Source organism: Archocentrus centrarchus, chromosome 5, assembly GCF_007364275.1.
Source record: "Archocentrus centrarchus isolate MPI-CPG fArcCen1 chromosome 5, fArcCen1, whole genome shotgun sequence".
Classification (NCBI taxonomy): Eukaryota; Metazoa; Chordata; class Actinopteri; order Cichliformes; family Cichlidae; genus Archocentrus; species Archocentrus centrarchus.
In genome coordinates, this window is record NC_044350.1 from 22180693 (window position 1) to 22207728 (window position 27036).

General features: G+C 39.3%; 2 protein-coding genes across 2 annotated transcripts in view; one reads left to right on the forward strand and one right to left on the reverse strand.

The window, feature by feature from the left end:
• LOC115780768 (coiled-coil domain-containing protein 30) overlaps positions 1–17999 on the forward strand; it is a 22932-nt gene extending 4933 nt beyond the window's left edge. Inside the window, exons 5-19 of the mRNA XM_030730169.1 lie at positions 90–185; positions 586–751; positions 4859–4930; positions 8220–8335; positions 9268–9372; positions 10027–10125; positions 12037–12147; positions 15217–15314; positions 15419–15545; positions 15712–15824; positions 16079–16220; positions 16420–16556; positions 16641–16758; positions 17545–17606; positions 17690–17999. Coding sequence (XP_030586029.1) covers positions 90–185; positions 586–751; positions 4859–4930; positions 8220–8335; positions 9268–9372; positions 10027–10125; positions 12037–12147; positions 15217–15314; positions 15419–15545; positions 15712–15824; positions 16079–16220; positions 16420–16556; positions 16641–16758; positions 17545–17606; positions 17690–17906 — 1779 coding nt within the window. The 3' untranslated portion in view covers positions 17907–17999. The remainder of the gene's footprint in view (positions 1–89; positions 186–585; positions 752–4858; positions 4931–8219; positions 8336–9267; positions 9373–10026; positions 10126–12036; positions 12148–15216; positions 15315–15418; positions 15546–15711; positions 15825–16078; positions 16221–16419; positions 16557–16640; positions 16759–17544; positions 17607–17689) is intronic.
• A 2038-nt stretch (positions 18000–20037) lies between these two features.
• On the reverse strand, positions 20038–26156 carry LOC115780765 (N-acetyllactosaminide alpha-1,3-galactosyltransferase-like). Its single transcript, XM_030730164.1, has 4 exons — positions 26149–26156; positions 25610–25705; positions 20866–21003; positions 20038–20722 (listed from the first exon to the last, which is right to left on the reverse strand). The coding sequence occupies exons 2-4, from the start codon at positions 25681–25683 to the stop codon at positions 20038–20040; spliced, it is 897 nt and encodes a 298-aa protein (XP_030586024.1). The 5' UTR covers positions 25684–25705; positions 26149–26156.
• Positions 26157–27036: the final 880 nt, after the last annotated feature.

A 27036-nucleotide genomic window follows, 5' to 3' on the forward strand; every position in this document is an offset into this window, starting at 1 on the left:
AGGAAGAACATCACAAATTCAGTTTCATATGGCCAACATGCGTATTGTTTTCTTAGACTATGATACTGTCTTCCACTGTTATTCCACAGGCTACCCACAAGGGGGCACCACGTCATGGGCGGAGCTCATGGAAAAAACTCTTTGGGCTTCACAAATCTTCACAGAGCAAACATACTTTCATTCCTGTACGTATGACATTGGTTAGGACATTCCCTTAAATACTAACAAACACTAAAATTGCACTTATGAACTGATGCTGACTTTAGTTTTTGTATATTGTATAAACATGAGGATTTTGCATGTTATCCATTCACCAGCATCCACATTAACCACAAACTCTATTTTTTGTTCCAGTGTTATTTAGCTCTGTTCTCAGCAGAGGTTAGGCAATTTGCATGACAGAAGAATTTCAAGGTACTACTCGACTGATGCGCCTTGACCCACTGCACTTCTCAAGGTGTCCTGTTCTTGCATGTACTTCTAAACATTTATGCTGATGTTCCTGCTTCTGCTTAGTTCCTTTTAGACCATGTCAGTTATTGTTGTATTGGTCATGTGGTAAGTTGATGTGCGTTGTATTACCAGGCTGAGGCCAGATTTTTGGCTGGCCAGGAAAGCAGTTTAGGGAGGGAGTGCTCCCGCCTGCAGCGAGACCTGGAGGAGGGCTCCCGCCGGCTGGCAATGGCGCACAGTGAGATCCGGCGTTTGACTGATGAGCTGGAGTCTGCTCATTTGACCCAGAAAGCGTATGGTAAGAGATATTAATCAGTCATATAAGGAGGCTGTCATTCTCAAAGTGATTTCTCATGGAGATTACATAGTGGCTTGCTGTCTCTGTGTTTTTTATGGGTCTGCTAAGTACAGTTGTGGCTGGATCACTATGTCCGCCCCATCATGGAAATGCAGTATCTCAGGGATGCCTTGAGGGCAGACATTTACTTTAACTAAATACTGAGGTGATTATCTTGACCTTACAATACACCAGTGTTTGGTAAAAGGCATTCCCAAGTAAAGTTACTGTATTTAATTTTTCTGTAATGCAGTAATCTAAAGCATTACTAAATTCAGTAATCACACTACAATAACTAATCAAGCAACTATGTTATTACTAGGGTTACATGCCTTCTTCAGTTATCTGCAGGATGGGCAAATAGAAAAAAAACCGCATGTTTTCCTGCACGCTTATACTAAAATAAGCTGGCTTCAGCTCTTGTGCAGGCTAGAGGAAAATACTGTAATAGTCTACACCTTTTGAAGGCTGGAGACATTACTTTGTTTAGTATTGCATGAAAGGACAAGAATATGACAGACAAGTACAAACTGCACCAAAGTCAGAAACAGCTGCCCACTGCTGCTAACATGATACTGACTCTTGACAAGTGTCTGCACAGACAGCATGCTAACTGAAAGCCTGTAGCCAAGACCTAGGGGGTGGGTGGATTGATCCAAATATGGATAGTATTGATACCAATGCTGGTATTGCTATCGGATTGATATTAGCATGATGGGATCTATGCTTTAGTTTGTCTCCTGTAAGTTCAGTACGTTGCTCTCGCTCATCATAAGGAAGACATTTCTGTGTAGACACCTGGTCTCCTGCAGGCACACTTTGCTCTGCCACTTCCTCCATGCTCTGCTGTATTTAGTTGTCTTTTGGTCATGTGACCCAGTGAGAAAGTGGAGCATTGTATAGAGGAACTTTACAGTTGTAAATGAAAACAATAGTGTTGCATTTTGGAAGGACGTTCTCTACTGTGGCAACATGAAATACCACAAAAAAAAAAAACAGACACAGACCCACATCTCAGAGACAGAACCCATTGTCACAGTCCTTTCAGAGAGGCAAAGAATAACCAGGTAGATCATATAGTGGTGAAAGTCATGTTTCATTTGTGACTCCTCGGTTTTTCAGCATTAGTTAACGTAAAGTGTTATTGGTTGTCTTAGGCGTTACTTCAGCAGACTCGTTTTCTATAGACTATGTTCAGACATTCAAATATTACCAAAAGACTGCTTGCTAGTGCTAATGGCAGTGCCCGCTAGCTAACTGTGACAATAGTGATCTGTTCTAACAGATGAAATTCTCTTCCTAGCATGAGTGTACCTCAGCCAGGTGTAGCACCGGGTGATCAACCACTAGCTAGAACCCTGATTCATCTCATAAATCCTATATAAGCTACCTTTTATAAGTTAAAAATATTGGTATCGGTATTGGTATAGGCAATCCAGGTCCTGTATTTACTTGGTATCAGATTGATACCAAAATTTGCAGTATCGCACACAACTACCAAATCCCCAAAGTGATGTTAATGGTTGTGGCTGCAACATTTTTATGTGAAATGCATTTTGGGGTGGGTTTTTAGCTCATCCTGCTGAAGGACCAACGAGTTTATGCCATGGCGACGGGTTCGTCGTCCTTCGTCTGTCTGCCTGGCCCTCCACAATTCACAAGAATTGCAATTCCAAGAGTACTGGACACAATTTGATCAAACCTTGACACAGTGGTGCCCAATGAGTCCGCACGGTCGAGGTCAGTAACCTGTCAGCTGTGATGGATCCTGAGCCGGATGAGCGATTGCATCATTGAGCCGGATGAGCTACTTGACATTTATGAGCTACTTGAGCTCATTGACATTGCTTAACTTAGCCCTCTACAGCACAGCGTTGCCCTGGGGTAACAGAATGTTTTTCTAAGCCAAATGCCCAGTACATGTGAACTTAAATGATGCAAACCAATCAGAATGTTTTAAAAAGGATTAAATTTCAGTCCAACATGTTGGAGTCACTATCAAGCATGATTTGAATGTGGGACATCCTTTTCTGACACACTGTCTGAGCAGCACATGGTGTGAGAAGAAGGTAAGAATAATTGCCCTAGTAATCATTTAAAATGACATAAAACCTAAATTTAAAAAAATACAGGAGTGTTTATGAAGTTGTAGAGAGGGATTTTGTCAGGTTTTATGATTTTTTTTTATTTAGCATTTTCAGAAACGTTGCGCAGTAAGGGGTACTTCTAGAGGGAGACTTATAGGCTTAGACTTAGGGCACCTTAGGTAAGGTAAGGTAACCCTAACATTCAAAAAAGTGGTACCACTGCCTTTACTTTGATATACACGGCAGTGGTGACATGCTGGCTGCTCTTTAGACTGGACTGCACTGAGAAAGGGATGACAAAAAGTGACTGCATGCATGTGTATGGATTCAAATCCCAAATTGCACAAAGTGTGTGCAATTCTGTGCAAAGTCTGTGCAAATCAAAAAAATAAAAGCAAGAGGTGGGATATCTCAAAAGTATGAGGAGAAGAGGAAGTAGCAGGGACCCATGGCCCCCATTCCTAGTCATGATATCCACTTGGACAGTACATCACAATGGCCAACAATATGTGAGAACAAAGGAAGATGGAGAGTTCCTGGGTGCACAAGAACACTAAAAGCAATCTGTATAAAATATATTGTGCACCTCTGTTTTACAGCATACAAGAACTGTTTTGTGAAGGTTCACACACAGAATGACAGCAATGTCTCACAACATGAGAATCAACATGACATGACAATGGGCCATACGAACCTGAGCCTATATCAAATCATATGGAAATATGTTTCAAGTGTTTTTCAGTTCTTTGTTTCATCATTTGTTGATATGTTTGGAAACACTTCTGGTGTTTTTATTGCTCTGTAACACTTGTGTTATGATCTATGAGTTAATAATTTTCTCTGCAGTTTTATACCATTGTTGCACAACGTTGACTCTAGGCAACGGAAAAATATCTGGGGGGAGGTGTCTGAAAAATTAAAAAAAAATAGTTCTGGCAATTAAATAGCCCAAAGTGAATCATCACAATGTGTGCAGTGTTTTAAGTCAGCTTTGTGTTAGTAATTAAACATTAACAGAGAAATCCTGTATTTCCTCATGCGGGGAAAGGTTTCACCTATGCTTAATAGTTTACTAGTAATTACGTGACAGCTCATCTCATGCAAAACTAATTGAACAAATTCTTAGAAGTTACTCTGTCCAGGGAATAATTACGTAATGCAACACAAAAAAAATTAACAAGTAATGCGTGATACATTACTTCTTGTAACAACTCCAACAGTGTAAATCATGTTTTTGGCTGTAACTCAATTTCTAATTAATGTCTAATTAGACAGGTAATAAAATTCCTATGTAAACAGTCAAAATATCACCTCTCTGTGACATTGTAGTGTACTTTAAAAGCCCATTTCTGGGCATCATTTAACACCAGGAGGTGCCATCTAAGTCTTGACTTTATACAGTCGAGTATTTGGACACTGACCCCCCCCTTTTTTTAAACAATTTTGCATTTATACACCACCACAATGGATTTTAAATCAGGCAATCAAGATGTGATGAAAGTACAGACTTTAAGTTTTAATTCATGGGGTTTAACAAAAGTGTTGCATTAACTGTTTAGGAATTACAGCCATGTTTATACACTGCCCCCCATTTTCAGAGGCTCAAAAGTTACTGGACAATTGGCTAACAAGCCATTTCATGGCCAGGTGAAGCTTGTTCCCTTGTGGTGTGTGGATTGGACTTGATATGGATTATCTGCATCTCGATATACAGGGATGTAAACTGGAACCAATCTTGTTGGTGCAAGCATGCAACCATGAGGTGATAATTCTGCCCTATTTTCTTTTATCCTAAAACCAATCAGCCATGATTGCTAAAAAACACCACAGACCCTCAACCAATCCTGGTACTGTATATCAGTGTTATTCATATATTTACCTAAGTAGACTCAGAAATAAAACTGAAGTTTTACACCGCTCTAATAAAAACTTAACTTTGCAAAGAGAACTGTGCGATTACTCTAGCTGATGTGTTTTTCAGAGCCTGAGCTGCAGTCAGCACAGCAGGAGGTGGAGCAGCTGCGACAGGAGGTAGCAAAGCTGAAGAAATATGGTGAGAATTGTTTTTTAATTTGTATTCTGAAAAACAGTTTTCAAAGTATTGAGTATCAAAGGTCAAAGAAATCTTTATTGTCCCCAGGGGGGCAAATAGTTTTGCAGCTAACAGTGACAGTAAAACAACAACAAAACACAACTGCAATCTCACAGATATAAGAATAAATAAATAATCACTGCATGCTATTTAATAAACTTATTTCCATAGTAACAAAAGAGTTTTTGAACTTCTTGGTCCTTGACCGTGGCACCACATACAGTGTATCACAAAAGTGAGTACACCCCTCACATGTCTGCATATATTTAAGTATATCTTTTCATGGGACAACACTGACAAAATGACACTTTGACACAATGAAAAGTAGTCTAAGTGTCATTTTGTCAGTGTTGTCCCATGAAAAGATATAAATATATGCAGACATGTGAGGGGTGTACTCACTTTTGTGATACACTGTATCTGTGGCCTGAGGGCAGTAACCTTGAAGTGGCCATGAAGACGGTGGCTGGAATCAGCCTGGATGGAGCGGGCTTTTCTTAAGATCCTGACTTTGTACACATCCCTCAGGTTGTTCAGGGAAAAACCCACAATCTTTCTGCAAAGTTTAACAATTCCCTGGAGACAATTTCTGTTCCTCAAAGCCTTTAAAAGCCCACACCAAGACATAAAAGAAAAAGTTAAAAGAGATTCTATAAAACAGTCTCGTAAAAGTATGGTCAACATTAAAATTTCAAAGCTTACAATAAAAATATAGTCTCTGATGTGCTTTCTTGCACGTGAGTTTATCATCAATCAGAGTGCCAAGGTACTTATACTGACTAACCACCTCAACTATTTGATTGTTAATGGTTACAGGAGAAATGATGACTGGATTTTAACCAAAATTTAAAATAATCTCCTTTGTTTTCCTGACATTAATATCAAGGAAAGAAGACTTACACCACTGTATGACACCATCAACCACCGGGTCATGGTCAGGGTCTCCATTGCTCACTAAAGAGAGGATGACAGAGTCAACCATTTATGTATAAAACAAATAAAAGAGGTGATAAAACAACCTTGAGGGGAGTGCATTTGATAAAACACCATTAACCCTTACATGTTGTGACCTATTTGTTAAAAAGTCCACCAACCAACGTATTAGTCTGGGACTGATGTTATGGGTCTTCAACCTCTGTGCTAAAATATGAGGCTGACTACAATTAAAAGCGGATGAAAAGTCAATAAATAGCAAACTATAAGGGATCCAGCTCAGCCTGAACTACAGTCAACAGTGCTTCCTTTACAAATCTTTGAAATGCTTTCATAACAAGTGAAGTGTGTGTAACTGGTCTGTAGTTGTTTAGTGATCTTGGAGCATTAACTTAATTACGATTAATTTGTCCTTCCAAATGCGAGGGACACTGTGGAGCTGAAGGGATGCTGAAAAAGTCAAACAAAAAATATCTGCCAACTGCTCAGAGCAGTTCTTAAGGATCCAAACTCCAATCCCATCAGGACCAGGACGCTTCCTTTCCTTTCTTCCTTTCCTTTCGTGTCACGAGAAACTTTTGCAACTTTGTTCCTGTTTACCTTACTTGTGATCTGGCTAAAAATCAGAATTTTCATTAAAAAGAACACCATTCCTAAAAACTTCCAGCTCATCGCTAAAATCGTTGAGATTAAAATGATTCTAAAAATGATTTAATTCAGCTGACAGCTCAGCATCAGTTTTCACTGAAGCCGAGATTTACCCGCTTTGAGCACGCAATCAACTTTGACCTTATAATTTTTCTTGACAATTTTAATTTCCCTTTCCACTTGGTTTTGTAATTTTTTGTACTGGGTTTCATCACCTAGATTGAAAATAATATTACATAGATTAATGGCCCTCTTAAGAGATTTGGAGACCCATGGCTTATTGTTTGGATAAACAACAATGCACTTCTGAGGAATAATCAACTCTTCACAGAACTTAATGTAAGCAGACACTGTCTCTGTGAGTGTATCCAAATCTTTGCAAGAATGTGTAAAAATGTCCCAGTCTTGTGTTTCCTCAGGACCAAGTAAACACTGTAGTGGCCGGACGCACCGAGCGGAGCTCTCTACAGGGATTTATAAGCTCCTTTCTCTGAGCCGTAACAAAGAACAAGGCATCAAGTGAGTCGTGTCAGGCAGGTGATAAATTGATAAAAGTTACACAGGGACTTTCCCAGTTTACAATGATTAAAGACGCCCATTATAAAGTTTGGCGTGTCCGGTGAAATTCCCTGAAGCTGGTTCACTGTATTGACTATAGTCGCAGTGTCCACATCAGCCTTAAGGACAACAGTTACAAATATTTGTGGAAATTCCCTTGGCAAATAGAAGGGGCATAAGGAAACTGATAAAAGTTCAATATCAGAGGTACACAGTGACTCTGATGACAACTGTGTTGCACCAACTTTTGTTGACATAGAGACCACCACCACCACCACCACCACCACCGAGTGACTTCCTGGTCACCGTGGGGTCTCTGTTTACATGAAAGGAAATGCTGAATCCATCCAGCTCCACTTCAGAAGGTGGATCGTGCTCTTTCAGCCATGTCTCAGTGAAGGCAAGGAGACGATGTTTTATACTCCACCAGGAACTTGACGTTGGCTTGAAGCACATCCATTTTATTGCGGAGAGACTAGACGTTGACTAGGATGACCGTAGGGAGAGGTATCCAACGATGGTCCGGTCTGCAATTCTTCAGTGTGTTATCAGCAGGACAACTGCAGAATCCACGGTGCCCTTACTGGAGTCACGCAGGAGTAAGAGGAAATCACGACCATAGGCACCTGGTGCTCAGAGCCTGCAGAAAAAGTGGCATAAAACAACCAGGAGAAGTAAAAACCCACTCAAAAGTGACTCATTCTTGCTTCCCTCGCTAGAGACTAAACAGGTGAATAATAATAATAAAAAAAATACAAAACAACATGAAGTTCACATTTACACGTACACGCTGACACTCAACTGCTGCTTGCGTGTTGCCGTTACCAGCATGAAATACTTTGAAAATATCGGTTTGTGCAACATGTGGACTGGGAGGATTTTGCTTCCTTCATTTCCACAGGAACCATTTTAGTTATCTTTAAAGAAGGAATGATCACAACAGGTAGTACAGGCTTGAAAAAAATGCAAATTCATCTTTAATCATATATATATATAAAAATAAAGCTTGAAAAAATTATCATAGTTACACTGACAAGAATGTATGAAAACAGTCAAAGCATGTGTTATTATTATCTAATGAGTAAATGACTGTTCTTTTTTTTTTTTAAAGAAATGGTGGAACTGCGAAAGACCAAAGAGCTGAATGACCGTCTGGACCTTGAGATCAGAGCCTTGAGGAACAGGGTTCGCTACTTGGATGCTGAGAAAACTTCTCTGCAGCAGACAGTAAGTTACCTGCTAGAAGAAAGTAATTTACAGAAAATACAAGGAAGAATTTTTCATCATCCACAATTTCAGATAAATATCTTTTGAATTTGATAGAAGAGCACTGGATTACATTTACTGGTTCACAAAAAAAAACAAAGCAAAACAAAACACAGACTTCACTGTAACTGATGCTTTAATTTGATGGGTCTTTATGACTTATATGGAATGTGGCTGTTTTTGTTCTCATTTGACAGTAATTGTGTGTGTTATCCCCCAATTTTTACTGCACTGGTACTGTGTTTGGGATCACTGGCAATCAGACTCTTTTCAGATGGTACTGCATGGTGGAAAGATCTACATATATGACATATGCCAAGTTTTCAGTTAATAGCACTTTGGGAATCATCTTGTTGGTGCAAAAATACTTTTTATGCCTGTCAAACTGTTATCTTTGGCATCTTTTTTTTGTAGATTCAGCTTAAATAAATGGTAACAAATGATATGTTTTTGTGACGTGCTGCTAGTAGCAAAGATATATCTTACAACTGGTTCTTTGCTTGTCTGTTATGTGTAAATCTGTTTAATGCACAGCTCATATTTATTTGCTGTTATTCATTTGTACAGTAAAATGTGTGTAAGTTAAAGAAAAACAAGTCGCAATGTTCTCAGTTGTCATTTTGACTTTGCAGATTAAGCTGTGAATAAACTACAGTGCATACAACAAGCATTGTACAAATGTCAGTGCTGTGTTTACAGTAGCTGGCTCTGGCATGATAATGCAGCATGAAAGCCTTTATGAATAGGAGGTTTTTAAATCCAATTTTTGTCACTCCATCATATTTTGTAGATAGAGTAATTGATTCTTTAAAAATAAAATAATTCAGAAATAATGAACAGTGAAAATAAGCATTTGTTGGAGGCGTACTGTACTGTCTGTGTGTTTGTCTCAGGTGGTGTCTCTGCAGGATGAGGCAGTGCAGCTGAAGGCAGACCTACAGGAGCAGCAACAGCAGTTCCTGACTAAACAGCTTCCAGCCAAACAGGAGGTGACTGATGTAAGTCTCGTTGTTTAAACCTAGCAGTGTAACAGAGGGGCCCTGTATTCAGGAACTACAGTGGAGTTTGCTTCTTACCTGAAAATCCCAGACCAGCCAGTGTCATACAAACAGCCACATTCAAAATCATTCAAATCACCTTTCATCTCCATTCTGATGCCTGGTTTGAACTTAAGCAGGTCATCTTGCCCATGTCTACATGCCTAAATGCACTGAGTTGCTGCGATGTGATTGACTGTTTATTGCTTGTGTTAACAAGCAATTTAATAAGTGTACCTAATAAAGTGAGCAGTGAGTATACATTTAGCAGTTTTATTTATGTAGCTCTTGCTCGCGGATCACACATTACATACATTTTATCAGGTTGTGTCTCTAAAGAAGAAGGCAGAAAGACTGGAGTCCGCCCTACAGCAGCAGCAGCAGCTGCTCCTGGCTGTGCAAGTTCAGGCCAACCAGGCCAATGAATTAGCCAAAGTAAGTTAAATGTATAAATACATGAATAATATTATATCTGCCCATCCTAGTACAGTCAGCCTACAACACACAGTACAGACTGGTTGGATAAAAGAGATTTTTTCCACAGTGGTCTCTTGTCAGTAGAGGCCTCTGTTTTTTCACTTCAAACGTACAGTTTTGTTTTGTCATCTTTTTCAGGCTCAAACAGCAGCGTTGGCAAAGAGCAACAAGACCTGCACACTTTTACAAGAGAATCTCACTACAGAGAAAAGAAACCTTCTGGAAAAAGAGGAAACTGTAAGTAAATACAAATTGAGGTTTTGCAGACATGTGACCATTAACTAGTCAGCCAATTTTGGATCTGTGACAATCATGGTGACAATGTAAGATCTAGTGAATAAGACCCCAGTCACACAGGCTTACAGACAGTGTGCCCCTTTTTTACCTTTTATGTATCAACTGTCTGGGTAGGTTCTCAGTCATCCAGGTCATAGTAGTCTCTGGAGCTTGAAAAAAGGGCGACTGGACTTCTTTTTTGTTTCTTGAAGACATTTTACCTCTCATCCGAAAGGCTTCTTCAGTTCTCAAACCAAAAGGTGGAGAGACCCAGGTATTTAAACCCCAGTGGGCGTAGTCCCCTGGAGGTGGTTGTAACCCACTATTGTTCACACATACACAAAGGTGTGAAAGGAGGTGTGGGTCATTACAATCAGTGGTTTCAGGTGAAACCAATGTGGGACTTTGCTCCATTGTATCAAGTGACCTACTGAAGTCACCTGAACAAAGGAAATGGGGGTTGAGGCGCCTGGGGAGGGAGCTCAGGACAGCATTGTAAGTGGGGTAAAGTTACTGACGTAATCCTCCTCTGCTCAATGATGGTTGTTCAGTGGACATAGATGGCTTCTTTTACTCCTATTTCAAACCATCTGTCCAAAATGTGAAGATTGTTATCCTCAGACGAGCGCCCTGTTGTCTTGTCCTGTTGAGGTGGCTCTTCTATGCTGTACCATTTGCTTTTGAAGAGGCTGTCTGCTTCTCCAGTGTAGCGGTTCGAGCACGCTTCACTGTACTGGACAGCATACACTATATTGCTTATCATGTGTTTGGGGGTTTTGTCCTTTTTTTTTTTTTGCCTTACAGTGTGACTGGGTTTGAAGCATACTGGGATGTCATGCTTGGAGAAGAATTTTCTGGGTTTCTCTGACAAGCCTGCCACATAAGGGATGACAATGTTGCTTTTCAAGATCCAGAGACTATGTATCAACTGTTAAAACTGTCTTTTGTTACTCTATCTGTACTGCTTGTGTTCTGCACTTTGGTTTCTCAACACACCTCAACACTACAAACCGCAGAGCAGACTTTGACGGGAATACAGCGAACTTTATCATATAGCATTTCAAGAGAGAGATGTAACTAAAAGAGGGAAAGTAACTATAGAGGGATAAAGTTTATGATCCATAACATGAAGATATGGGAAAGAGCTGTTGAAAGCAGTATGGCTTCATGCTGAGAAAGAGCAGTGTGGATGTGATGTTTGCTTTGAGAGTGTTGATGGAGAAGTACAGAGAAGGTCAGAAGGAGTGCTTCTATGGATCTAGAGAAAGCATATGATAGGGTGCCAAGAAAGGAACTGTGGTTGAACTGTGGTGAGAAAGTCAGGAGTGGCAGAGAAGTATGTGAGGCATGCTATAGGAGTTGGGTTCAAGGTGGGGGTAGGATTATGTCAGAGATCTGCTCTAAGCCCCTTCTTGTTTGCAGTGATGATGGACTGATGAGGTCAGGCAGCCATCTCCATGGACTATGATGTTTATGGGTGAGAGAGTAGGGAGCAGGTGGAAGAGAGCAGGGAGAGGTGGAGGAACATTCTGGGGAGAAGAGGAATGAAAGTCAGTAGAAGCAAGACAGAGTACATGTGTGTGAATGAGAGGGAGACAGGTGTAACAGTGAAGATAGAAGGAGTTGCAGTACTGAAGGTGGATGAGTTAAAATACCTGGGGTTATTCATCATCTATCCATTGTAATCTTGCTGACAGACAACAAGCAGCACTGAAAACACACCTACACCAAGGTGAATTGAGCAACCTCAGAAAGCCTTGGTGTCTGTATTATTATAATCAAATAATAACTTCTAATCAGACCTCTAAAATGCATTACATGATTGTAGACAATGTGCCTATAGTGACTATAGTGATCTGCGTTATATCTTAGATTGAGTCTCTGCAGAAGGAGGTGGCGCAGCTGCAGTCAGCCCTGAAGGAGCAACAGCAGCAGCTCATCGCTCTGCAGCTTCAAGCCGACAAAGCAAAGGAGTTAGCTAAAGTGAGTCCCACACTGCAGGTCTGTGAGCATTATGTTAGAAGACTACCTCTCTATTCAAAAAATCGAAAAACCAAACATAGCAGAACATAGCAGAATATTTATTTTCTCTGAACAGAATTATATGGCTTATATTATATGCTCATTATATGCTTATAGTGGTTTATACATTTTTTTATCTTGTTCATTTTTGTGTTAAAATTAAAGGAAAAGAAGCTGTAGTCAGTACATGTCTGAAGCCTCAGTCACACAGGCATAGAGACTAGTCAGTGACCCCCAGCAACCTTCATTTGAAATATGTATTCCCTAATAGTTGATGAGTGATTGCTGTAGGTTGCTTTCAGTCACTGGGTGAAAGTGTTTCCAAAAAGGTATATGGTCTTGGAATGAAAATCTTCTTGTGATTGCTCTGAGCACTACTACAGGTGCTGGTCATAAAATTAGAATATCATGAAAAAGTTGATTTATTTCAGTAATTCCATTCAAAAAGTGAAACTTGTATATTATATTCATTCATTACACACAGACTGATATATTTCAAATGTTTGTTTCTTTTAATTTTGATGATTATAACTGACAACTAATGAAAACTCCAAATTCAGTATCTCAGAAAATTAGAATATTGTGAAAAGGTTCAATATTGAATATTGGTGCCACACTCTAATCAGCTAATTAACTCAAAACACCTGCAAAGGCCTTTAAATGGTCTCTCAGTCTAGTTCTGTAGGCTAAACAATCATGGGGAAGACTGCTGACTTGACAGTTGTCCAAAAGACGACCCTTGACACTTTGAACAAGGAGGGCAAGACACAAAAGGTCATTGCTAAAGAGGCTGGCTGTTCAGAGAGCTCTGTGTCCAAGCACATTAATAGAGAAGGGAAGGAAAAGATGTGGTAGAAAAAGTGTACAAGCAGTAGGAATAACTGCACCCTGGAGAGGATTGTGAAACAAAACCCATTCAAAAATGTGGGGGAGATTCACAAAGAGTGGACTGCAGCTGGAGTCAGTGCTTCAAGAACCACCATACACCAACGTATGCAAAACATGGGTTTCAGCTGTCACAGTCCTTGTGTCAAGCCACTCTTGAACAAGAGACGGCGTCAAAAGCGTCTCACCTGGGCTAAAAACAAAAAGGACTGGACTGCTGCTGAGTGCTCCAAAGTTATGTTCTCTGATCAAAGTAAATTTTGCATTTCCTTTGGAAATCAAGGTCCCAGAGTCTGGAGGAAGAGAGGAGAGGCACAGAATCCACGTTGCTTGAGGTCCAGTGCAAAGTTTCCACAGTCTGTGATGGTTTGGGGTGCCATGTCATCTGCTGGTGTTGGTCCACTGTGTTTTCTGAGGTCCAAGGTCAACGCAGCCGTCTAAGAGATAAGATAAGATAAGATAAAACTTTAATGATCCCACGACGGGGAAATTTGCGCATTACAGCAGCTCAGTACAGAAAACTAAAAATAGAATAGAATAAAATAAAATAGAAAAACACTATACACATATACATAAAAACCAGGAAGTTTTAGAACACTTCATGCTTCCTGCTGCTGACCAACTTCATGGAGAAGCAAATTTCATTTTCCAACAGGACTTGGCACCTGCACACAGTGCCAGAGCTACCAGTACCTGGTTTAAGGACCATGGTATCCCTGTTCTTTATTGGCCAGCAAACTTGCCTGACCTTAACTCCATAGAAAATCTATGGGCTATTGTGAAGAGGAAGATGCGATACGCCAGCCTCAACTATTCAGAAGAGCTGAAGGTCACTATCAGAGCAACCTGGGCTCTCATAACGCCTGAGCAGTGCCACAGACTGATCGACTCCATGCCACGCTGCAATGCTGCAGTAATCCAGGCAAAAGGAGCCCCAACTAAGTATTGAGTGCTTTTCATGTTCATACTTTTCATTTGGTCAACATTTCTAAAAATCCTTTTTTTGTATTGTTATTAAGTAATATTCTAATTTTCTGAGATACTGAATTTGGGGTTTTCATTAGTTGTCAGTTATAATCATCAAAATTAAAAAGAACAAACATTTGAAATATATCAGTCTGTGTGTAATTAATGAATATAATATACAAGTGTCATGTAACGTCTGTGTGGCAGGCAGGAAGGAGGACCCCAATGCAGGATACACAAGACGGAAGTAAATAACAACTCAGCTTTATTGGCTGGCAGAGCAAACTAAGGGCAGGGTTGGACAGGACCAGAGGCACAGAATGTATAACAAAATTAAACTTAACTTGAATCTCCAGAAAACACACAGCAAGGAAAACATTAGATGATGACGACAACAGGTACTGAAAACACTGGACTTAAATACACGGGGGACTGATGAGGGAAGAGGAAACAGGTGGGAGCACAGGTGACGCTGATTACCAAGACGAGACCAGGGGAAACAAAACTGAATACAACAGACAGGGACCAGACAACTATCAAAGTAAAACAGGAAGACCGGAGAGGGAAACAAAGACGCAGACTTGACACCGGGAGAACATAAGGAACTAGAAAGCAAAACATAACCAAACCCGCAATCAAAACCCAAAACAAAACAGACAAACAGGTCACCACTGCAATCTGCTAGCAACAAAAGCAATCACAAGGAGGTTTTCAGTGCAACAATGCTGTCGCTAGTGTAAATTGTGACAACAAGCAACCTCCAGCAACCATTCACCAACCGATCAGGGAATACACATTTTTCCCTGGCAAATGTGGTTATCAGGGGGTTGCTGCCCAGCCTCTAGGCATGCATGACTGCAGCTTTAGCTACCGATTTCACTGCGACTGCCAGCAACCACCCGCAACTGGTCAGGGAATAGTGACTGGTGGTTGCCAGGTGGTCGCAGCCATTCTCGGGGGCCTGAACCTTTTTATGTGTCCAGTCCAGGGTGAGTGAGTTGTTTCAGACCTACAGAGATTTCAAAATATGATCAGTGCTCACATGGGTTGCCTTTTGGAGAAGGACCCGGTAGTGACTGAATCAACATATTCAGAGAATATAGAGAGGATTCAGATAAGGAGTCAGTCATTTTTAAATTAAAAAAAGCCTTTGTTTTGTTTGTTTTTTTCTCCTTTTAGATACGTTCACTTCAGCAGCACCTTGATAGTTCCCAAAACAATGTGGATAACCTTACAGCAAAAATCAGCACCAATGAACACAACCTCCAGGATCAAAAGTAGAATATTCAGTTCATGTACCTTCTAGCTCTCAGGTTTTTCAGTAGAACAGTCCTGCAAGTGAAGGTTTAAGTTTGATGTGTGTCCATGTTTGTGTTTGAAGGCTGCTGAAGCAAGAAATAGAAGATCACCTTGTTTTTGTAAACATTTACTCCAGCTCACATGACTCCTTTATGACAGAGGATACAGAGCTACAGACAATGGCATACAGAGAAGACACACTACAAGAGGTACTACCAGGTCTTCTTATATATTTAAGCCTGCTTTCATTTCATTATAACTACTCCCCACTACTAAAGGGAAGAAACTGTTGCCTTTAGTGTGTTCAGTCCGAACAGCAAGCTGTAGATGAACAGCAGTTTCTGTCTGTGCTGATGCTTTTATTTTGGACTGTAGGCATGTCCTGATAGTCAAAAAGCAATGAAAATTCTCCTGTCCACCCAAGACGAGTGTGAGGGACTTAAGAAGGAGATCTGTGAAACCCTGAAATGCCTTGATGAAGAGCGCAGGTGATCTGACTTATATCATTGTGAACAATACATTCAAAATTCTGTTTTATAAAATTAGTTTAATTATATATAATTATGATAAATATGTATGTTTGAGCAAACAAAGACTTTTCAGCCTGTAGGAACACTAATACTTGGGACCGCTTACGACAATATATGACGGTGTCGCTTCTAGCAAAGTATACTGTGCACAGTAAAACACGTAGGGATCTTTTGTCATTATGAAACCAACCTTTGTTTTTTTTTTTCTTCAGTAAATTCCATGAGATGAAGCAAAAACACAAAGCCAAACTTTGTCGAGCCAAGCAGAAATTAGAATATGAAACCACATGGCGCGATGAGAAGATAAAATGTCTGGAGAGAGAATTGTCTTTGTGCTCCCATTCGCTGGCAAAGGTGAATCCAGACTATACTCACAAAACAAATCAGTATTTTTTTGGTGGGGCGGTAATATTCAGTGCGTTTCTTTTTACAGTGTCTTAATATATGTTTTATGTTCTCTAAATAATTAACTTCTGTCTGTGTCCTGTTTGTTGTTATATTGGTTCAGTGACTAAGAAACATGATTAAATCTTTTTTATCTCTTCATGTTCAGGAGAAGGAGCTTGTCATAAGCATAACTGAGGAGAATGAAAAACTACTGTCTGAGAGGAGGAAGCTGCTACAACAGCTGAATGAGGAGGAGCACAACAAGAAGGACAGTAATCTGAAAGCTTCTTTATCCAAATGCAGGTGCTGCAACTACTGAAATTCACTGATAATCATAAATCATCCGGTCTATGCCTTATGTTATGTGATGTTTGTTCTGATCTTAAGGGTGGAATTTTTAGAGATGGAAAACAAGAAACTTGGAAGCCAAATATTCCAAATGTCCAACCAGCTAGCTGTCCTGGAACGCAGTCTGCAGAATGTGCAGTTGCTTCACTTTGCTGAGGTATCACTCACACTTGAATCTGCTTTTATTTTATATACATGCCACAGTGAGTATTTACCAATGCTCTTGTTATTATTTTCATGGTTTCCATTTGACTGCCATAAGGCAGATCCATGAAGCTCTCTGATTAGATAGATAGATAGATAGATAGATAGATAGATAGATAGATAGATAGATAGATAGATAGATAGATAGATAGATAGATAGATAGATAGATAGATAGATAGATAGATAGATAGGTAAAAAGCCCCACTCACTCTTAAGGACTTTGACTCACCCATTGCAACACCTTGATTCTTTTCTTTTTCAGCCATTCTGATGTACACTTGCTGATGTGCTTAGTATCATTGTCCTATAGCACGATCCAGTTTTGGCTAAGCTTTAGTTGTTGGACAGATGGCCTCACATCTGACTCTAAAATACTTTAATATACAGAGGAGTTTATAGTCGACTCACTGACTGGATGTTCAGATGCAACTTTGCAAGATCGCACCCTGCAGTACAATCTGGACTGCTTTGTGTTTAAATTATCATTATAATCCAAAATTAAAAGCTGACAGAAAATATCCATTAGTTTTAGAGAGATTGTATCATAAAGCTCACTAAAGTTATGATATGGGCCTTGGTAGTTTTACATTTAATTGGAATATAATCCAATATTGGAGTGTTTGACAGTGACCAGTCCTCACTACTACAGCTTCACTGTGTCCTGCGTCTTCATAGAGAAAGCTTCTCTTATATTTAAAATAATTTAATATTTATCTGCAGTATTCTTCTTTTGATTAGAAACTAAAGAAAATGCCAAATCACCAGAAGATTTATACGTCTCTTCCTCAGCAGTCTTTAAGGTAGGTCTGATTCAGAACTTGGATCAAAATCATTTGTTTGAAAAAATAAAACGTTATAAAATGTCTGAACTTTGCGTCCACAGTATGAGTTCACCGGAGCTGTCTGAAGCTCGGGGCTTGTTGGATGGCATACATGGCAGTCACTCCAAGCACATAGCTGTGACTTCTTACCCTCACAGTTGTGCGTCTGAGCCTTTGTGTCGATCGGCAGAGATGGGCTACCTGAACCTGACCTCCACACAGAAGCACCAGTTGGACCACCCAGCTCCCCTGGCTGCCCTCAGCAGTCTGCATTCTTAAGGTTTTCATTCTAGAGTGTGATCATAAACATTTTTATTTGTAAGTTAAATTAATAAATAACAAGAAGCAAACAGGGTGAGGAGTGCAGCCATTCAGGAGGGGCTCAAAGTAGAGCCGCTGCTCCTCCACATCGAAAGGAGCCAGCTAACTAGGATGCCTTCTGGGCGCCTCTTGGGTGAGGTGTTCTGGGCATGTCCTACCAGGAGGAGGCCCCCAGGTCAGACCCAGGACACACTGGAGAGATTAGATCTCTCGGTGGGCCTGGGAACGCCTTGGCGTCCCTCCAGATGAGCTGGTGGAGGTGGTTAGGGAGGTCTGGGCTACTCTGCTTAGGCTGCTGCCCCCGCAACCTGGCCCCAGATAAACAGAAGAAAATGGATGGATAGAAGAAACAATTAAACTTAGTTTGAAATTCATTCAAGTAAATCAGTCTGAATTCATATCTATTGCTAAATCCTGTGGATTTTTACATCAAAGAGCAACAGTTTCACACTTCACCTCCATTTTAAACTGTAAAGTTATATAATGAGAAGTAAATTCATAAGAATTAAAATTATAGTGCTCAAATTTATCTATCATCACTAGTGCACAGTTTAGAAATGTTAGACTTATGATCAGATAAACAGTATTTGCCAATAGGAGGAAATGAAATGCTCCTGACTTCAGTTTCAGAGTTTCTGAAGTTCACTTTGGACAACCAACAACTTGCACAAAGCTAGTGATATGTTTGCACTGAGCAACAGCAATAGAGGATTCTAATGAGGTCATAGTACATCATACTGGTCTAACCTGAAAATTGTATAATGTAAAGTTATAGAATCTCAGTCTTTCCAGTGATAGTATCAACTTCACTAAATTGTAACCTTTATTTTTTCCACATGCAACTTTCCTTCAAGAAGGCTCAGGATTGTGGTCCTGGTATATTTCTCTTTAAAAAACAAAAAACAAATTCCTACAAATATTCATTTTATTATATTTTAATTAAAAAAATGCAACCAGCCATTACTTTTGCAGAAGGGCAATCTACATACAGAAACAAACATGTCTCAAACAGCTTTTTGAAATATGGTATCCTTACAGAGTGCCACATCCTGTAAATGTAATTCTAATGAAGTACAAAAGAACTTCATATGCAGCTGACAGTATAAAAATAGAAAATAGGGCAGTCATTTTCCAGCATTTTTAACACCAATTAATAGTACACTTGTAACAAGCTGATAAATCTTCAACCTTTGATTCACAGTTCATGTTTTACAGATTATTTTTAAAAACTGTAACTATATTATTCAGAGCACAGACCTACCAAAGGGAAATAATATACAACTACGGGATTAAATAAGGTACTTAATACTTTTATGGACACTAAATGCAGCTTACATAATGAATGTGACATCAGTAGTGAAAAGTAAATACGGACAAATCATATGACTAATTTATTAAAAAAAAAAAAAATCCCAAAGTTTGTGCCCCCAAAAAAGAAAAAAAACCCAAAAAACAAACAAAAAAAACACACACACACAAAACCAAACATAAACACAAAGACAGGAAGCTGGGAAAACAAACAAACAAAAAAAAAAGACATACAGATGTAGAAAGTTATTGATGGAGCAGGTTTATAATTTAGAAAAAAAAAAAAAAGACATGAAAATGTATATACAATTCCTTTGTTTTACTTTTCAGTAATTTTTAAGGGTAGTGTTGGACTCACTGATTATAAATAAACAGATCTGCATCAACATTGACCTGAGTTCTCATAAGCAAACGTATCCTGAAGGGTGGTTGGTCGGTGTAAAGAGGAAGAATGAAATTTAAGAAAATTCTTTAGATCATTTTTCCTCCATATTGTCATTATACTACTGGGTAGGTGACCATTTTTCAGCCATTTTTTTTTTTACCATAATAATACCAATCACAGAAAGTGACTGTATTCTCTGTGGTTTACATTTAGTATCAGTTTACCTTTTTTTAGCCCTGGTTCTTACTTAGCCATTTGCTTTTAAATTGATATGGTGAATAAAGTCACTTGCGTGTGATTCAGGAAGCATGAGTACGTCAAACATTTTCTTCATATAGTTTTCATGTTATTACAATTGCTGATTTTGCATGTGTCTGTGTGTAATTCCAATACATACTAAGGTGTGCGTAGTTTATCATACTGCTTTGGTGCCCATAGAAGTCGGGTGACTTGAATGTCACTCCGGTAGCCAATTTGGATATCCCAGCAGTACTCTGGAGAAAGCACCCTGCTGGGTTTGTGCATCCACAAGTATTTGTTTAGATGACTTTCATCATGCCACAAAGCCTCCACATTATTTTTTTTATCCTCCATGATGCTTTGGTAGCAGGCCTCAGCCAGAGCTTTTACACTTTTCCATGTGCCTCCAAAGACAGCGGCGTGATAGTAGAAATCCCCAGTTTCCATGTAAGCCTTGGAGTTTGGGTTGCGGTCATAAGAAAAGAAACTCTTTGGAAAGCGGTAGAAGTAGGCATGGAGCAGAGCTACGGACTCTCCAAGGGCTTCGGAGCCAAATCTCCCAACAAACACCTGATCTACATCAAAGCAGAAGACATGCGTGCAGTGGTGGCGAATATCCGACTCTATGACATCTGTGATCGTCTTCATTCGCATCATTGAGATGTCCTGCCACCTGGAGTGCTTGTGCACTTTGATCACTTTCAGGGTTCGCTGAGGACCAAGATTGATGTGTGGCACCTTCTCTGGCATGTCAGTAAATACATAGTATGACACGGGCAAACCCAACATAAAGTGATTTTCCGAGGACTTCAGAAAGGTCTTGAGGTATTCATCCAGGTACCTTTGGTGGTAGTGGAGACAAAAGTTGTTGATGCTTTACTTCACAGTCTTAACAGTTAAGAGTTAGGCTCAAATATACTAAATAAATGGCAATTAGGAGACCAGGATGTATTTTCAAACAGTCATAGTAATATGAAAACAAACCTTCCCACGGCAAACACCGTTAGAGCAACAGATGACCCTTCCTTCTTGTGGGTCTGGTCATAAAGATCAGGGTTAAACATCCCCTTCCAGATAATGGGAGCTTTCCAAGTTGTGCACGTTTGAACGTCACTTCGAGACCTGAAGTAGAAAGACACCATTTAAACAGATGTATCAGTTTTAAACAAAGACTTCCTGTACTGGTTGTACCCAATTTTCTGGAATTTTTCTTTTGTTGAATTTGTTTTGTATTCATTATCACTTGGTTTTAACAGTTTTTAGCTTAATTGTTTAAAAGAAAAAGTCAAGCTATTGTCATAGCTTTGGGGTTGGTTGCATCTGTTCTACAAAAACTTAATGTTGGCCATAACTCGAGAATGATGTGACCTAGAGTGTTCAAATTCATACCATAAATGCATCTACCAAAAATCTCAGATGAGATTGAATCTCTGTGATCTTGAACTGAAGATAAAGGTCATAGGTCAAGTTTTCTGAAAATCTCATGAATGCAATAACTCAATAATCTAACTTAGGATGTTCAAAGTCACACCATTGATGCATACTGTTCAAGTTAGACCCATTAAACTAGCACATTTACTCGTCATGGTCCTGGGTCAGCTCCCAGTGTTAAAACTTTTTGGACTTTGTAATTTTATTTAAAATTTCTGTGTGATTTCAGGGTTATTTAATATTTCGTGTGTTTTCCCTTTACTGTATTTAGCCCGGGTTCTTCTTTCTGAGTAGCTTTAGAGTTTGATTCCTCCCAGTATTCCTTCCTCTTGTGTAAAGTCTCGTTAAGTTTATTCAAGCGTTGGTGTTTTCCCATTTAACTTTTGCACTTCCTGCTTTATTTTGAGAGTTAATGTTCCTTTGATTTGCCTCATGTGTGTTGTCTTCTGTGATTTAGTTCACCAGTGTCTTCCCCAATTCCCTTCTTTGTGTTTATATATTTGATCACTTATAATAGCAGAGACTCCGCCCCGGCTAGGTCGCTGCTATTATCGCTGCTTACGCCTGTATCATTTCACCTCAGTTTGCAATCTACCACAGAGCACGGACAGTTTCATTCACAATGTGCACGTTTGATCTCACTATGGTCATGCGTGTGCTGCATAAATCGAAATAACAACCGGCATGAACATGAAGAGAAGTAAGAGGGAAAATGAAGATCAAAGGAAAATTTCAGGCTTCCGATTCAACAAAAAAATCCCAGCATGAAAGGTAAATACCAACCTTCATGTATTTTGATACACAAACTAAAAATGTAATGCAAGTTTTAGGGCTGCAACGATTCTTGGAGTAACGCAATTTGATTATTAAAAATCCTCGACACAAATTTGTTGCTTTGATGTTTCGTTTCAACTCTGCAGCTCAGGTGTCTCCGTGTAAGCGGAGCATTTCCTCCACATTAGTTCTCCATCACTGTAACAGATTTCCGTCATTTGGAAAAGAACAAAAACAAAAACGACCCTTTAACACGAGTGGAGCTGAGATGTTTTTCCACGCCCCCACTTCTCTGTGCTGTGAGTGCGCATATTTGAATGTGCGCGCGTGTGTTGTGCAGAGGATGTCAGCTGTTATTTTCTCTTTACGTCAGCTGTAGCCACTAGAACAGATCTATAACCACAGTGTACTGGGGAAAGGGGGGCTGCCATTAGCACTAGCAATCGTTCGGTGCACCCCCCACCCCCTTCAGTACAGAGGGGATCCGTCAAAATGTTATTTATCAACCACCTGATCAGCAACAGAGAACTTTGTAGCTGCTCCATCCACCCTGTTTGTTTCACACAGAGAAAACATCTGCAGTACGGAAATTAAAGTATGCTGATGAATTGTTAAAATGAAAAATTATTTCTTATCCAATTACTTGATTAATTGACGGAGTAATCAATTGAATACTTGATTACTAAAATAATTGACAGTTGCAGCCCTACTTGTATTCAGAAAGCCATAGTCAAACATTAGTTTTCAGCACCAGTAAAGCTATGAGAGGCCTTCAAGAATAAAATAACAAAATTTCCAGCAAGATGATGTCACTTCCTATTGTTGCATTAAAAACGTGATAGTTTATGCTCACAACATGGTGGCTGATATTCAAATGTAGGAAATGCTTTTAGCAGCTGAGGAATCTGGATTATGTTTTTGTTGTGTATGTTTTTTTATGTGATTTCTGCAAACACAGTGGAAGGAAACGGCACTCTGGGACACATTAAATGCTTGATATATAAATGTAACTTTTCTGGATTATATGCAAAAATTATCATTCTATCGATCTAATAAGGCCTGATTTAGAGTTCTTTAGAGGTCCTTTGTGCATAACTGAAAATCCTCTCTGAACCAAACCTGACATGCACCTCAAGAAATGTAACTACACGTCCAAAAAAACTGATGATGATGATGATGATACTTTATTGATCCCACAATGGGGAAATTACAGTTAACAGAACACCCATCCAAGAAGACAAACAGAACAAACATTACTGATTACTGCTTTCCAGTTACATCTTAGGCCCCATCATTCAATTAACAAGTGGGAGCGGCATTTAGCGGTTAGCATTAGCTTACTAATTAGCATTAGCGTTAGCGCTAGGGTGAGAAATATTTCTTGCTAGAACCCTGAAGTTACCATGGCCACCACCAATGGTAACGGCAGAGAATAAGTAAGTTGTTTCTCCGCCATTAGTACGTTGAGCTAGTGGTGGGCAGATTGATCCTAATATCGATAATATGGATGCCAACGTTGGTATTGGTATTGATCAATATCAGTGTAATGAGATCGATGCTTTGGTTCCAGTTTCTCTCCTGTATGCAGTGCTGCGGTTTCATCAAAGATGCGAGCTGACTGTCTAAGTGTCGCTCCTGTCACAGCACAGAGCAGGCACACTTTGCTCCTCCCCTGCCCACAGTGTTTTGTTATACTGGCATGTGACACATAACATATAACATATTTTATTTGGGGGGGGGGGGGGGGGGGGGGGGGGATTTTGCTATGAAACATTTAAATCAAATTAAAATTTAAATTTGTAGAAAATTAGTGAATGGACATTTTTTATTAAATTTTTTTATAATACTTTCTGAACGATCTACCTGGAAAAAAGTTTGCATTTGTTCTTGAGTGATGACTTTGTACACTTAATTTATGAAAAAAAAAAAATCCAGACATCAATGTATGGGGAAAATTGTTTTGTTAATATTCTATTGTTTCAGAACAATAACTTTTATTTTGATAAAGTATTTTCTACTTACATATAAACTTTGCCCAATTCTATCCTGGGTTTTAACTAATTAATGATCCAAAGGAAAAAAATCTCAAACCAGTTAAAACTTCATGGAAATTCTTCATAATTATTAAAAAGTATTGGTATCAGTATCGGTGAAATGGCCCTGTGTTTACTTGGCATAGGATCGATACCAAATCTTGAAGTATCGCACACAACTACATTGAGCAGCATACACGAGGAGTGATTGACAGTGGTAAGACCCTCCTCCTGGCTCTGATTGGTTGTTTTTGACTGGGAGCGGTTCAGGGAGGAGGTGGAGGAGCTCCATTTTTTCCGCAGATTATCGGTCTCATACTGTCGTGACATGGTGACAGTTTTAACAAACATGTAAAAACCAGATTTTTTATAAAAGTTACATCCTGCAGCTTTAATCTGTATAAGATTAAAGGCTTTAGTTCTTACTGTCGATGAGTGTTTGCCATTTTTTCAGTTTTACACATTTAGCTATGTGGTTTTGAAAAAGCACCCATTTTTACAAAGATTGTTGGTTTAAAAACAACACAACTTTATGCATTGTTTATGAAAGGCAGAGAAAAGTTATGACTATTGTGATGAACTATATGAATATTTGTTTTACATTCTGTGATAAATGATGGAAGTCACCCAGGAGTATTAAATAAAGATGGTTATATTTATTTGAGCTGTGAGTGTTTATTATCAGGATGATTTTATGGGAATGTGGATCTTTCAGATCAATTTGAGAAGTGATTTTGATCATGTTTCACATTTTATTGGGTCATGCAGCGTCAGGCACTGGTCTTGGTCTTATCTCGGTCTCGCCCTCCCTTGGTCTTAGTCTCGACTGGTCTTGGGCCCTAAAAGTCTTGGTCTTGTCTCGGTCTCGATACCCTCTGGTCTTGGGCTTGTCTCGGTCTCGGGTTAGGTGGTCTTGACTACAACACTAATATATAGTACTCGGGTCTTCATCTCCACAACGCATGATGCAGTTAAGTTTTTGGGAGTTAAAAAAAAACAAAAAAGAAAAAGGACATAAATATACATTGGCTAAAAGTAGATACATTTTTATTATTTCAAAAATGTGTCAGCACAGAATATATGAAGAACACAAGCACATTTTATGCCCTGAGACACTGCTGCACTCCAATGTTCATTAAAAAGCCAAAGTTCACTTATATGTGTAAGGAAAATTTTGTATAAGCATACAGTTTCTCAGGGATGAATGTGACATGGAGTCTGAATTTGTATTACTGCCTGTGGGAAGAGCGAGACCTGTTTGACAAAAACGGTAAGGATAGGATGGTTGTGGGTGTTTTGCAAATAGCTAAGCAGGTATCTTGAAGAGATTATGGTTTTATCTACTAAAAGAAAGCAAATACCCAAGGTGGAGTTTTGCCATTTACGTGTAGCTTTACAACATATCAGCAGACATCTATAGTAGTTTGTGAGGCTGGAAAGAATAAGGATAAGTGAGGAAACAGTAGTGCTGTATGCCCCAATTGTCTTACCAAAGGTCAAGGCTGGCATCAACGCTGTTGTCCTGGATTAGCATCTTTGCATTTTCCAGAGAGCATTTGCTCATAGGCAGGAAACGCGTGAGTAACCTGATATCAAAAGCATATTATAGTAGGGGAAAAATATGCCATCACAATAATTAATAAGTTAATATTTTAATCCTAACAAATAGATCTGTGCTGAGTTAAAAATGTACCAAGTGCACCTTGTTGAAATTAATGTCATCTAGTCCAATTACCTATTTGGAGTTAAAAACAGGATTAAGATTAAGGCCTGTTGAACAGTTTGGAGGATATTTCATTGTAATGTGTAGTAGTATTTCTGTAATTTACCTAACAAAAGTGATACAAACAGAGTGGACAATAATAGTCAAAAGCAACACATTCTGCATTCTCTGAAAATGATCCCACCTGTTGGATCCATGTGGTTGTGTTGTAGGAGTGCCGTTTTTGACTGCATTAAAATGGCAGCTGAGTATATGAGAAATTTCTCAAAATTTAAAACACAGATTCTTATTTTTGAATGTACTCACTGCCAAGGTGGAGACATGAAGTAGAGAACACAAAGTGCAACTGGAAACCAAAGCAAACGTTTGAAAGTGCATTTTGTCATCTGGATGCATCTGCAGGCACAAAGCCAAGAGATTAACCACAAACACATTTATTCCATTAGCTGGGCAGAAATGTTTCTTAACAGGCAAACACACAAATGGTAAACAAAATCTTTTTTGCTCAAGTTACCTCATAGTTGACAGCACTTCAACTTCAGCAGACAACACTAAGAAATAACCTGAGAAGTGACAAAATAAAGTAGCTGTGGGTTTCATTGAATTAGAAACTCTGAGGAAAAAAAAAAATTTATATATATTATATATATACATATCATTTTTAATCAAGGTAATTTTCAGCAAACTAGAGCATGCTGGGGTAATTACAAACACCGAAGAATTAGCTCCAGTGATCACCCAGTTACTTCCATACACCTAAGTGTCTAGCCACAGCATCATGATTAGTCTACATTATTCTTAAGCTTTGCTGGAACTACAACCTGGAAAAACAGCATCAAACTAGATGAGGAACACATTTCCTCACCAGCAGACCCTCTAAGAAACACCCATGGTCAGCATCAACTCATCAGCTTGGGGACACCTGCTGCTATGAGTGACATAATGAAAAGTGAGGTAGAGGAAACCACACCTGGGATGGTTTAGTCGGTTTAGTGGTTGCATCTACAGGATTTTCTGACTGGGAATCCACAGGACTTTGCACCCATGTGCTTAAACATAAATGTAGGTGTGTTACAATCCCCGATTATGCGCTCAGTTGGTTTTTCCAACCCGCCTGCGCGCACAGCGTTCAACTACGGCACAGGGGTCTCTCTGTAATTAGGGTTTTGACTGGATTGCGAGGGGTTATTTCCT